General features: G+C 39.3%; 1 protein-coding gene across 1 annotated transcript in view; it reads left to right on the top strand.

The window, feature by feature from the left end:
• The first annotated feature begins 221 nt into the window (after nt 1-221).
• Nucleotides 222-14,387, top strand: part of CUX1 (cut-like homeobox 1) — a 200,071-nt gene continuing 185,905 nt past the window's right edge. Inside the window, exons 1-2 of the mRNA XM_010006050.1 lie at nt 222-317; nt 558-668. Of these exons, the coding sequence (XP_010004352.1) occupies nt 222-317; nt 558-668 (207 nt within the window). The remainder of the gene's footprint in view (nt 318-557; nt 669-14,387) is intronic.

Raw genomic sequence — 14,387 nt, 5'->3', positions numbered from 1 at the left:
AGGGAAAGATCATTTCATATTCAAATAAGGCAAGACTCTAATGGGAGAAGAGCAGTATAGAATTCTATACAGTATGTCAACTAAAATTAAGAGTGACTGAAGCGTAACCAGTCTAGGCTGAAGTGTAAGATTAACCAATGTTTGAATTAATAATATTTTTTTTTTCATAGAACAACTCAAAAAAGGAAAATCCAGTATCTTTAAAAAGCAGGCAGGTGGAAATGAGCCTGGCCTTACCATGTCCAAGATCTGTAATTTTGGAAATTAGTGGGAAGTATGTGTTGTTTGCCACTGCTGCTGTCCTGAGCAATGTTGTGGTAAAGCTGTGGGTGCTTTTGAGAAAAACAGTGCTATTTTGGTTGCAAGATGGAATCAAAAAGGTTGTAGAACTTCATTTGATGTTATTCATGAGGTCCAGTTTCTGGGAGCTTGGTGCTTTGATCCATCCTGTTCTGTAGTCCAGCCGTTTGGATATTCCTAATGACCCAGGGTGCATTTTTATTTCTGGGAGAAACAGAACTCTGATTCCAGTTCCTTTTTCTTGTTTTCCTTTGCAGAGGGAGCTCGATAACACAGCAACAATATTGGCGAACCGGCAAGATGAAAGTGAGCAGTCCAGGAAAAAACTTATTGAGCAAAGTCGTGAGTTCAAGAAAAACACTCCAGAGGTAAGGAGAAAAAACTAGTCCAGTCTGAGTTTCTTGCAGTAGTACAATTTATTAGGCTTACTTAGGTGTTTTTTTTTTCTCTTAATGGTTTGTTTTCATGATTTTCTCTTATGTCTTGCTAAGTCTAAACTAAGACTGCTCATCTTTGGCTTCCTCTTCAGGCAGCTTTTGCATTCTGTACATAATGAAATATGAATTGACCTTTTTAGGGGAAGTATGAACATGAGCCTTTAAACAGGCTTGCTCTAGATCTTGTAATAATGTAAAACCTGGAGAACTGCAACAAAATTCTCCACTAATCCAAACTCTCTTGGCACTTGGATGCAGAAAGTTACATTTCACTGCCTAAAGAAAGCCATATCAAGGGCATAACTTCAAAGATGCTCATTTTTCAATCAAAAATCAAATTAAGTTTTGGTGTTGATTTTTCAGTGGGAGTGCAACAAGGTCAGTGCTAAGCTCTGTAGGAAGCCCTGGGAGGCTGTGCAGCCCTGGCAGCAGGTGGGGTGTGAAAGGTGTCAGGACCAAGGCAAACCTTGGGAAAGGTGAATGCTGCCTTCAGGAAGCTGGGAGTATTTGAACCATTACATTCACGTGTCAGCATGTGAGTCTGTGTACATGTCTGCATAGTTACATCTAAAATACATGTAAACTCACTTTGTTAACTAAGGAATGCAGAGCAATGTGTAGAGTTTGCTTGTTTTATGTTGTGTGGCTTCTTCTCCCTGATGACTGCCAGCAATCTGTTCATCAGGAATGTTCTAGGGTTTCAAAACCCATTCCAGATAACTGAGAGACAAGTATCTGTTCCATCCAAGTATCTTCCTGGGAGAGAAGCAGCAGGCAGCTTTTCTAACCTTTATTGTTGCTTCTCAAGTAGCAGATGCTGCTTTGCTTCCTGTTGGTACAGAGGGAGAGATGCTGGAGGAGCCTGACCTGGAGAGGGAATGTTGGAACAGGAGGACTGACAGGGAAGGGGAAGCATTTAACTGATGCCCTGAGGAGGCTTTGGAGGCAGAAATCAATTTTCTGTGTGTGAAATAAGAGAAAATGTGAGGACTGCAGCTCTAAAGGAGCAGAGCTTACATAAAGGGAGCAGAAGAATATGGAGAGGGAATGGTAGTTCTGGGAGAGTGAGGAATGAGTTGGTTCCCTTTGCAGAAGAAAACAAACTGTGGGGGTGAAAAGGAGGAAGGAGAGAAGTATTTTGAGGGCTTAGGAAATTGTGCAAAATCCAGAAAATAGGTTTCTGGAGCCATAATTTAAAGTATTTTTCTGGAAGCTGAAGTTCATTTTATGAGACTTGAGTTTCTTGATGTCTTCCTTTTTTTTCCTATAAGGAAAATGACAGTTTCATCAGAAGGTGGCTATAGCTGCCAGCTCCTGGCTGATAGCATGTTTACAAATTTGCTTCAGGATGATTTCTTTTGGCCAATTTTATTTTTATGGAGCAGAAGGTTACTGTGGAGATAAAAAAACAAAACCAAGAAACCTGAACACTGCATTTTTGAGTGCATTGTGAGAGGACCTGGGTAACTCAGTGGGAGTTGATGTGCAGAGGAAAATTATATACTCTGTGTAGATATGTCAAGAGATACAATGTGAAAGTGATTTGTTCTTTCCCAGAAGCATGATAGGAAGTTAAATCATTTGATGGTAAGGTTTTGAATATACTTTTACAAAGTATAATTCTGTAGCCTCTATTCTCTTCCAAAATATTGTATGGGAAGTGTTTTATTCATTCAGGGACTAGGTTCAAAACAATTGCTCTGAACATACCCAGTGTTTGGGGAAATTTGGATCTGTGCTGGATTCTACATCCTGATCTTGTGTCCTGGGACTCCTATGAAACCACATTCCTTTATCAGCTTGCTTGGATTTTTTTTTACATTCTCTCTTTCTCTTGTCTTCTCTGGCGTGATGTGCTTTCTGCAGCTTTGTTTCTATAAACACCAACATAATCTAACTTCTCTTCTAGTTTCTCTGACAGAATGAAAATATGAAAGTGGGATCAAGGAAGTGGAAGGAAGTGTCCCAACTGTACCAGTAGCCAGCTCTAGCAGCATGTGCAGTTACACATCCAGCTGGAGGTGGCTCAGATGCAGAAGGTCTGATAGAGACCTTCTCCTGCCCAGGGTGCTTGGTGTGGCAGACGTGGGTGGGCAGGAGGCAAAGCCAGGGTGAGGCAGTGTCCAGCTGTCCTGCCTGAACACTCCACTGCTGTTCCTCTTTTCATAAAAGTTTAAACTTGTGCACTGTGTGTTCAGCTTCAGCTGTTCCCTGCTCTCCCCCCAGAAAGGGAAGCCTACGAATACTTGCAAAACCTTCTAAGCTTTGAGAAGACAGTTGAAAATTAGAAGGCAGGATTGTTAACTGCTTGACCTGATTTTTTGCAAAACTACAACTTTGTGGAAAGCCTACCCTGTCTGGGGAAAACATCCCAGCTCTTTTTAATAACAGGAAAGAGGTCTGTAGTAGAAAAGTAGCTTGCATGCAGAACTCTGCTTCAGCTAGATCAATAACCCAGTGTACAGCTGAAGGGAAGTTTCTGGGATGAAGTAACATCTTTCTTGGGATAAAAAACCCCAGTGCCACAAAAGGTGGGGTGGTTAAATGTAACAATTTGTTTCCGAATTCCACTTTCCATACTTTCCATTTTCTTTTTCATGCTGAACACATCCCTGTCAGTACAGCAGTGGTTTAGCCTGTTTCAGCAGCTCTTTTCCTCTGCTGTAGCCAGTCGCACCATAAATCAGGAGACAAGTGTCGATTGCCTTGACTTTCCTATCTATTGCTGTCTGGGATGTCCTCTAGACTTTCCATGGTGTATGCTGCAATCTGCTGTGTGGCAGAAAAAGATTTGAAGAAATTACTAATGAAGTTGAGGATATTTATACCTCTGTTTCTTTTTACTGTAAAATGTGTGACAGAGCTATTTGGGTCATTTCTTCCTTCCTCACAAATTTTCAAGTTGTGGCAAAAGAAATACAATGTTTTCATCTTTATAGGAATGATTATAGGGCTCTTGGTGTTTAAAAATGTTAAAAAGCTATTTATGACTTGACATACTGGGAGATGACTCCAGGGAGAAGTATCTTATGTTTGAGAGCCTTATGAGAACAGAACATGTGGTATTGGTTGTTGAATGCAGAAACTTTTGGAAAGGATTCTTAATTCCTCTTATTCCAAAACAACTCTTTACCTCTCACACCTTTTAAGAGGTCATATCAGACCTGCTGCTTATAGATGTTTTGGGGTATTTTCAATCTCAATTTGTTTCATTCTGAGCAGCTACTGTGGAAGGCTGAGACTGGTCAGGAGTTTGAAATACCAGTTTTATGTGACTTTTACTTGGAAGGCATCTCCAAGTGTATCGTGTGAGTTGCCACCCTGCATCAGATGACTGTTTTCTTACAGGGATAATTCCTAAACTATTCTGACTAACTGATGCTTTTGGGGTATTTTAACCTCTTGTAAAGTTCTTGTTCACATTCATCATGTCTTCCTATGCTGATTCTGGTGTGAATAAGCAAGTTTTTCGAATTCCAATCTTTGAGAATTTTTATTATAATTTTTTTTTTAGTTTCTAAATAGTACTTGCTGCACAGGTGAATAATTTCTGGCTCAAAGTGAAGATACTTCCTGATGTTGGTAAATTTGCTGTTGTTTCTGCCCAGATTCTTTATTGAGTAACTACTTCTCCCTGTCCCTTGATTCTAGTTGTCCCTGCCAATGCAGGGAGGTTGGATCTAGTTGATCTTTGGATTTCTACTCACCTGTCTCTGTTCTAAACATTGAAAAGCTTATCTAACACTTCCACTGGTGCACACTTGTAAGCTAGTCAACAGCAGTAGTGAAAAATATCAGAAAACAACTGAGTAAGCCTAGATTTTGTAATTATTATGTAGTTGCTAAATAGTTATGGAGAGGGAAGACAATAATACTAAAGCCTGTCTTAACCTGTCACTCTCCATTGGTCTCCTTTATGATTGAGACATGTAAACGAGATAATGCTGAACTATGGTGGTTATTACCAGGCTTACCTGAAACTGAACACAGGACAAAAGACCAGCCTGAGAGGCCTGGGTCAGTAAAATAAGATACTAGTTTTCCAATGTGAGAGAATGAGTTCTAAAAAACCAGGCAGATCTAAGCTGCCTGCATGAAGCAGGTATCTGGATACAGGAGCTGACACGATGAGCTTGGTACTTTGGTCACTGGGTTTTTTTTTCCTGATGTTAAGTTGAACTGTTGGTTCCTCACTGCCTTTGCCCTTTACTGTTTCTAGGGTACAAATGTGCCCTATTGGGGAGATTTAGGACGTCAAGATTACCTTTAAATGCTCAAAGTGGTGTGTACTTGGTAAAGCAGAGTAAAAATTGCCTCAGCAGTTATGGAAGGACATGGGAGAGTCTTTAAACACAGACATACAACAACATAAGCATGTTCTCAAATAAACAGCTATAAAATGCCCTGGAAAAGGGAAAACTGGAAGGTGCCAGAAAACAAAATAAAGGAGCATACAGAAAGTGTATATTAACACTGACTGACTGGCTGTGGCTGCCTGCTGACCCTGGGCACTTGTATAAAGAAATACAAGTCGTGCAGTGTGACAGTGATGTTGCCACTGGGGACTGCCCAGTTGATCCCCTGAGCTCCTCTGTGTGTGTTACCAGAAGCTGGTGCAGCTGCTCTCAGTGTGTTCACACTGGGTGTATCACTTGATTGCTCAGTGCTGGGCTGCCTTGGTTGATCTCCAGCAAGTGACATTTACCTGCCTGTGTCAAACCTTCATCATTGCTGCTCTTACCTCAACTATTGGATTGTCCCCATCCTGCTCAGTTACATTTCTACAGTGCCCCTGCTGCAAAAGGGAAAGATGAGTCTGTAGAATTTTTGGTTGCAAAAGTATTAGTTTTATTTGTAACATTATGGTTTAGGGTGGTGTGCATTAAGGCTATTTTTAAGTATGAAAAAAACTTGTAATTTTTGGTCATAACTGATTAAAGGAAATGAACACAGTTATTATGCAAGGGCTCAATTTTTTAGCATTTAAAATTCTTAAACTCCTAGTCTCAGTGTTTCTGGATCATTTTATTGAATTAGAATGTCTCCAACAAAAGATAATAAAATTCAGCTGAAAAAAAAAAAAGCAATATTAATTCTGCTGGTTGAATGAATCCTTAAAATGAGGGGAATGAATCCTTAAAATGAGAGGAGTATCTTTCTAATTGTCAGCACTGAATTGTGGGTGATTCCTGACAACTTTGCACAAGTCACCTCTGGTCTAGCCTGTGTAGCCAAGTGGAAATAGTAACATGCCTAGAAAAGCTTCTGAAAATACACAGTCTGTTTGAAAATAGGTGATGCCCTCAGTGTGTGTGTGTTTGTACATAGGGGTGAATATTGATTTGCTGCCATCTAGAGCTGGGTTGCTCTGGTCCCTTTTATTAGCACCTTTCCTGACTTATTGCTGAAAAAAAATTCAGGAAAAAGATGAGGGAGAGAAATGCTGCTTGAGTTTTCCTTTCCCTCTCTCTTCCCACAACTCTGAAAAGGAGATTTTAAGATATTTTTTGCTTAAAATAAATTACTTTGCAGTTAAGCAGTTGGTTCCAAAAAGTGTAATTTCTATTAATCGTTATGACTCAAGTACAATTATCAATGTTAATTTAATACTATTATAAAACTGTTTTGTATCTTTCAGAATCTTCATATATTTAAAACCTTTGCAGAATGCTAAATATGTAGGATATTCTCCTAATTGACTTATAACATCACCAAAATTATAAGAACTCAGAAGTATGACTTACCTTGCAGGTTTATAACTAAGATTTATATATCTCCTAGAGGATAATGATATTTAGGTGCCATGTCTTCAATTTCAGTGTTTTTTATTGAATATTACCATTTTCTCAAGAGGTTCTGTTTGCAAGGTAAATGATGTTTATGGTAGTTTGTACTACATGGGCTTATTATTTCAAAAGCTAAATGAAGCAGTATATTATTATATGACTTTTTGCAGGAAAATAATAGAATACAGCTCCATGTATTAAAATGTAATCTAAAAACTACTCTTGTGGAGTCAGGTTAAATCAAATTAAACCTTATCCTGGAGGTCCCTTATTCATGACTCCTCAATAATTTTCTTGTCATTATATAATACATATTTGACTTTAGCATATTCTAATTGTTAATGGGAAAAGCATCAGTGTTCCTGACATGCCCTTCTATCTTATGATCTCGTGCTGCCTTTTCAGTTTATTGAAAGTGAAGGAACAATACAAGAATTATAATTCACAGTTGTATTTTTCTAGGATTCTCATAAAACTGACCTCTTTTTCTGCACATTGACTGTTGGCACCACTGTAATTACTAGACATTATTAAAAAAAAATAATATTAAATTGCCTTTATTGGCCACACAAAAAGCTAAGCCAGAATCTCTGGCAGATGGCATCTCCCCTACTGTTTGCTGTGCACACATTACTTGATGCTCACAGTGATTTTTGCTGTAGCTCTGCCTTGAGGAACAGCAGATCTAAGACAGGAACAAACTTTTTTAACCCAGAAGCTTTCACCTGGTGTAGCTGCCTTGTCCTGTGTTGCACTGTGGTGGTGAATATTCCCTTCCCCTCCCTTCAGTGCTGGGAGTGTTTATTGCTTGATCTGGCATCCTTGGTTTGGTTTCTTTTCCAAATCAAGTGATTTTCCTTGTCTCAGCAGGGAAAAGATGGCAGCAAAGGCTGCAGGTGGGCAGCAGCTGGTGGGCTGTACAATTTATCTGGAGATAACAGGACTTAAGAAGGTCCTTTTACAAAATGAAGCCACATTTTGGGGATTATTGGTATGTAGGATTTCAGAGATAACTGTGGAGCTGTACAGCAGCATTTGTAAAGGTCTGAAATCTAAGAGAAAAATAAATACTTTTGACCTGCAGAAGTAATGATGGTGCATTTTATGTTACTAGGCAGAGAAGTTTATTTAGAGGTATTTTTCTGAAACCACATGATCTGGAACACTTTAGGTTACTGTCTCTGTCTCCATTTTCTTTAAAAATATCCTTAAATCGATTTGCTACAACAATTTACCTCAAAAGTCTTTTTATAAAGCTGAAAATAAATAAGTGAATACTGAATTCAGGAGTTCCACAAATACTCAAGAGGGAGACACATCTGATTCAACTGAACCTGTTACCATATTTGAAGAAATTAATTACTCTGAAGTCACTTGCTCCTAGTAATTTAGATTTATTCTATTTAAGCATTTTTCTGGTTAAACATGCTTGACAGTTGAAAAATGCGTTTTTCTTCTAGCAACATCACCTGTAGGTATTAGATTTCCCTCATGTCAAGGGTGCTGTGTTTTCCATTGCAGAAAAGAAGGCAATATTTTTGGTGTTGCTGTGGCTTACAAAGGGACATACTTGTAAGCAAATGTTTACAGGTTAATCTCTCTTGTTGAACATTCAATGCTACTATGAATTTCTCCTGTCACTAAGAAGGAAATAATGCAAAACAAATAGTTTGTTTTTCTCAAGTTGTACTTGCCTTTGCTTGAACTTTTCAGTGTTGACCCATTTGGAAGGTGGCCAGAGTGAGTGACTGGGGTAGGGGAAGGCTGGGGAGTGGAGGTCTAAAGGAGGAGAACTATTCCAGGTCAGAACTGGAAGGAAAAAACTTGATTTTACAGGGCATTTGTCATCCTTCCTCCTGAAGAATGGCTGCAGTTGAAATAAGTGTGCATTAGGAGTAAGAACATGATTTACTGCATGCATCATTGACTGTTTTTTCAGGGAAAAGATTTCATTTCCTTTAGCTGAACTAGCTGAGAGTTTTCTCACTGGGGCACCAACAATTAGCAGCCATTCTTATGTTCTGTGTTGTGTTAGGTGTAAAGGTGAGTGTGAAACTGGGAATTTCTATATGGATCACACAAAGATAAGGCTGGAGTACTCCCAAAGCAAGTCTGAAGTTCAGTTCCTAAATTTTATTTCAGCCATTTGAACAAATTTGATTTATTTTCAACTTACAGCAGGCAAACAAGATGCCTGCTCTTTCTTCCTATGTGTGTATTTACCAAAAGAAGAAATAATTAAACATCTTCAATTAGTACTTTTCCTTTTTACTTTATGAACAAATATGCTGCGAACCTACTTCAGTCCATCTACTGGACCACCTCAAAGTCATTCAGGTGTAATTACAGGAACTTCTTGTTCTCATTAAAATTATTATGTTGTCATGAATAACATTTAATAATAGTTGCCAGTTAAGAGAGATTCTTTTCCTTGCTCTCACAGTGAATAAGTGAAAAGTTGGATCTGCTTGAAACAAGAGCAGAAACAATTAATATGTAGAGTGAAAATGCTCACAAACAAAACGACTGGGTTATAGATGAGAGTTGTAAGCTTTTCTATTAGAAAAATCCCTAATATCCCAACTTTCTGCAGGATTGCTCTTTTCTTACCAATTTTCTAAGAGATCTTGAGGTAAATTTTTAGGGGGAGAAATGTTTGTAAAATGCTCTTAAAACCTTCTTTTCTTCTAGAATTTTTTTGTATGTTTTGCTTGCTTAAGACAAAAAAAGGGAAAAAAGAGCTTCCTGGTAACCATTTTAAAGTAAATTAAATGACATGTGAGAATTAAAGCAGTTGAGAGTCATTTTTATTTTAGAATTCTTCTTGCATTAACACATCTGCAGTGTTGATGAATATATGGAAAAATGAAATTGTGCTTCTATCCTGCTGTGTCTCCAATGTGACAATAAATCAACTTTTTTTCCTTTTAAAATGTCTGGCCTTGTAATTTATGTTTGCATAACCCATTACTAAATTCATGGTAGGTGTTTTAGTTGGCAGGCACAATCCCAGGGATTCAGTGGACCTATTTTAATACTGAGCTTTTGTTACTGTTCATAATTATGTGTAGAAATATATGTATTTTCTTTAATTATAAAAAACAGCTTGCTTTAGTTTTGGATCCCATCTTACTTCCTCAACACAAATTAGGCTTTAAAGCTTTGAAAAAATTAGTGCTTTATAGACTTGAAAAGAGAAATCTGTTTTCCAGGTTGGTGCGGTTTTTTTCCCATTTTTCAAAAAAAACCCAAAACACCAAAAAAGTAATAAAGTACAAAAAGTAAAAGTTGTGATGCATCCATGGTGCTATTTATAATTTTTGAGGATTCTTTTATTTTATGGTCCAGTTATAAATATTTAGGCCAGCATCAAGACAGCATGCAAATAAAATAAGTTTTATTAATAACCATTTTCTGGACCCTGGTCATAAATATGTATGACTCACATAGGAATAAACCCACCCAATAAATATAAAAGCCATACAAAACCATTAACAATCTTTAATGGACTTGCAGATGGAATAATTTAATGCAACTGTAGTTACTCAGGGCCCAGCTCCTGTAACTGTTTCTCATCTGCTTGAAAGCTTTCATCTGAAATACATTGCTTCCATTCATGATTGCACCTTGAATCTGTTTAAAGCCATAAAATTGTGGTTTCACAATTTTGGAAGGGCTGATGCTTATTTATGGCTGTATTTCTGCGTATTTTTTTTTTAAGTCTGGTGTTGGTTGTTTATCTAATGAACAGACACTGACTTTTTAAGAAGGTTTTTCTGGGAAGCAGCAGCACGAGGCCAGTGCTCAGCAGTGACAATGGAGTTAAAATCAGCTTGGTGCTGGTGCTGGGCTGGTCTTAGCTCCTTGTCCTAACACAGGAATTACACCAGGTTATACAGAGCTGAGTACTTGGTTATTACTCTTCAAGATTCAAGCTGTTAAGGACCAGCATGAGCAACGTACCCTTCTGCTTAAAAAATGGAGGTTTATCTTGTGGTTCTCTGGAAGAGAAGAGAGCAAGCAGTGAAAAACATCCCCTGCTTCAGTTCAGAGAGAAAAGCAAGCTGGCTTGTTGAATTGGCTAATGTAGATACAGCATTTTTGCATCTTGTAACAACTTCTGTTGTGGTTTTCTACATGTTTTGTTTCCTGCTGGGTAAACACCTGTGCTTTAAAGTATTGTGGAGTGTATGTCAGGTTTGTCTGTTAGTTTGTTTGGGGGGGATATTTGAGACCTTTTAATGGGCAGGATATCACTAAAGACATTCTGAATGCTGATAAGTGAGCTTTTCTGTGAGAAGAGGGACTTGTAAACATTCTGAACTTTTAAAAGTTCGTTTTAAACCAAAGCTTTCATTTAGTGCAAGATAATGCTGGGAGTGCTTTTTGAAAAAGCTGGAATGTGTTAAGACTTCTCAGTCCTGTTTGTCAGAAGTGATTTGCAGATTGAAGAGCTGAACTCTTAGGCACTTTCAGTGCACTTTAGGACATGTCTACACCTGCAGTGTAGCTTTGCTAAGTCTGCTGGTATGACCATGGGTTTCAAATGCAGCTTAATGTGTTCCCTGGCTGCTACCCTTGGCTGTCAGAAGCGTGCGGCTCCCTTTCAAGCCGGCTGGCTGAGCATAGCTTAGGGGACTGTGCAACTCACTATTGTGAGTTCAAAATGCCAGATCTCTCAAGGCTTAATCAGGCAAGTTAACCTGTTGCTGATTATCCCCTTTGCCTCTGACTCCTGCTGCTGAGAAGCTGAAGAACTGGAGCAGGCGAATAAGGAGCACTAGGTTTGTAGTGAAAACAAGAAGCTGGAGGTAGGGTTGGGGCTGCAACCATCTGCACCAGCTTGGCAGGAGCCAGGTCACCCCAAAGAGCTGTGGTGACCATCAGAACACCTCAGTCACTTGACTGTGCTGACATTGCTCCTGGTCAAGCTCTGCAGAGCCTTCCTGTGCTGGAGAGTGCTCAGCTGGAGGAACTGGGATCAGATGTGCACATCCCTCTGGCACTTGCAGCAATCCACTCTTGCTTTCTAGCAAAAAGCCACTGAGGGGCTGGTGCTTGTGAGTGGACAAAGGTCCTGATGAAGGACAGTGCTTGTGGGCAGGTCTTGTGCTGCTCCTGTGAGAAGGGAATGAGGAAAAATGCTGAGATTCTTAAAATGCATTTCTCTTCAGAACTCATTTCTAGCTTAAAAGGAAGAACTGACAAGAGTAAAAGGGAACTCTGTTTTGGCATAATTTCTCTCTGTCCTGTTCTGTTCCTCTTGCTGTGCTGTGCCCTTGGTGGGGACATCATGGTGTCCAGCATGAGCAGGTTCCAGCACCAGCCTGACCCCAGACATGATGGGAGGGCTGCTGATGAGCTCAGTGATGGTTTCATGGGAATGCTGAAACTTGGTTTCAAGTCAAGAACTGCTGTGGACAGCAGCACTCTGCAGCCATGCAACACTCCCTGAGTGTGACAGACCTTTAAACTCTGCTGTCTGACTGCAAACAGCACGTTGCCTGCAGTGCACCTGGTCCATCCATGCAGTTAAAATAGGGCAGCAATAAAGTACTGAAGTGCTGTTTTGTTAGGGAAGGTAAGACATTCTTAGTACAAACAAATAAGTCAATCAGGTAACTGGTTGAAGTAGCTCTTCAATTAGTGCTTGATAAAGCAATAAGCTAGTTTGAAATGTACATTCAGTTACAGGAACAGGCATATACTAAGCTCACCTGTTGAGAGGATTATCTCTGCTAAACACACTCATTTTACATGAGACCAAAATAGATCCTTAAAAAAAAATTAATGCTGAAATAGGTTAACAGCTGATAGAGAGATTTTCTTCAGCCCTGTTTTGTGGTAGGCTGCTCTGCTTTTTCAGGAATTTTAAGTGTTGAAGGAATGAAGTCAAAGCTGCTGCTTGTCTTTGAAATGGATGCTTCTTTGATGAGCCTCTGATCTCTGTACCCAGAGTTGTAGCAGCAGATTCAAACACTGATTGTAAAATTGGGAGACTAAAATGTAGCCATGACAGCTTCAAACACTCTGTCTCTCTGTCAGCTTCAACACACAGGACATTGCTAGGAGTTAAAACGATGCAAAATTAAAGTAGCCTACTAAATTTACCTGCCATGGAGAATCCACAAAAGAGCTGCCACTTCTAATCCTCACCTTCGTTTCAAATTATTATTTTTTCAAATTGGACTCCCTGATCTCTGCAGCTCAAGCTGTTGTACAGATTTGAAAAGCTGTCTCTTCTTGTCAGATCACTGGTTTAATAATAATAATATCTTATGTTTAGGTAGTCCTTTTCATCCCACAGCTTCCTAGAGCACTTTGCAAGCTTTACATGTACAAAATGGTGCAACCACCTCTTGGGTGGCTGGTGCTAGTCAGCTGGAGAAGTGGCTGGCAGCTTGTTACCCTTGCCTTCCTCCTTCACTTAAAAGCATTGGGGGAAAAGGAAAAGGAAAAGAGACAGATGTTCCCAGTTCATCATCCCATTCAAAGACATTTGTTTGATTATTTTTTTACTTCAGTGTACTCATAATCTGAAAAACACCTCAGTCTCTGTAATTTGGGTGAGCAAGAGGAATAACTTTGCATGACTACTTTCAAAAATATGCATATGAAAGTGCAGATATTTTGAGTATAAGGCAGTTATTAAAAAAAAATTCCAAACATCTGCCCTAATATTCTTACTCCTCTGTCTTTAATGGAGAGTGGATGGACAGCTGGTCATAATATGTTAGTAAAAGTGTTGCAAAGATTTCTTTAAACCTCCAGAACCTGGGGATTATCATGCAGAGTAGATTTTGGCCAAATTAGTTCTATACTCTTGGTGTAATAATGTCTGGGAGAAAGAGGTATTAAGGTGGGATGTGCACTGCTCGTTAGTGGAAGAGGCCGGAGTGAGATGAGGCAGGAATGAGATGGGCACTCTGTGTTGTCTTCTGAAGGAAAAAAGGACAAGAACACATTGGTGGAGGTTTACACATCATTAGTACCATGAGTCCAGTTTTCTGTAATGATTGATCTTGTGATTTTTTTTCTTCTGTTAGTACTTCATGTTACATTTTTGTTTGGCTTCAAGGTTGCCCTTTTCAGGATTGCTGATGCTGAAAGGCAGCTTTATTAAAAAAAAACAACCAACTCAACCATGTCAGATTTCTTTGTTCCTACACTTAAGAGCCACTGACACATCTGAAGAACATACCACTGTGATGTGTTCTTTTGCAATTTGGATCACATCCAACCTCATAACTTTTTAAAATGATCCTGAATTTCATGTTCTAGGTACCATTAGAGACCATTTATGTGTCCAGATTGACATCAAATAATCTTGCCTTCCTTACCTACTGTTTGGGGGTGCAGGGGATGCAAAGAGGAAGGCTCCTCTTCTGCATGGAGGGAAGGGGTTTTACTTCAATGGTCTTTGAGAGGCAGGAAGAGGGAAAGACCCAGACGTGGTCTCACAGGCTTTAAAAATATGGAAAAAAAGGAAGGGTACATCCATAGACACTAATGCTAATGGACACTTATCCTGTCTCTGGCTGTAAATTATTGAGATTGTGCTTCTGTCTGGTAATGCAGCTTAATCAGAATCAGTTTTACTGCTTTGACCCCACAGGGAACCTTCTAATTTCATATTTTTACATTTTGTCTAGTCACTGTCCTGGGAGTTTTTTTATCCAGCCTCCTAGTGGTGTGCTGTTAGACTTCTGGTACTAGTTTTTTAGGTAAACCTACAATTTGTGCCATGGCTTTTTCCTGCAGTTGATGGTCAGCTGAGGGGATGCACCTTGCACAGCAGCTTGCAGTCCTGCACTCTATTCAGGACCTGGAATGACTGAAAGCATCCCTATGCCATGACTTCCTG

This window comes from Chaetura pelagica, unplaced genomic scaffold (assembly GCF_000747805.2).
Source record: "Chaetura pelagica isolate M959 unplaced genomic scaffold, ChaPel_1.0 scaffold49, whole genome shotgun sequence".
Lineage (NCBI taxonomy): Eukaryota > Metazoa > Chordata > Aves > Apodiformes > Apodidae > Chaetura > Chaetura pelagica.
Note: the sequence above shows the minus strand (reverse complement) of the source record. Positions and strands in the feature narration are given on the sequence as shown.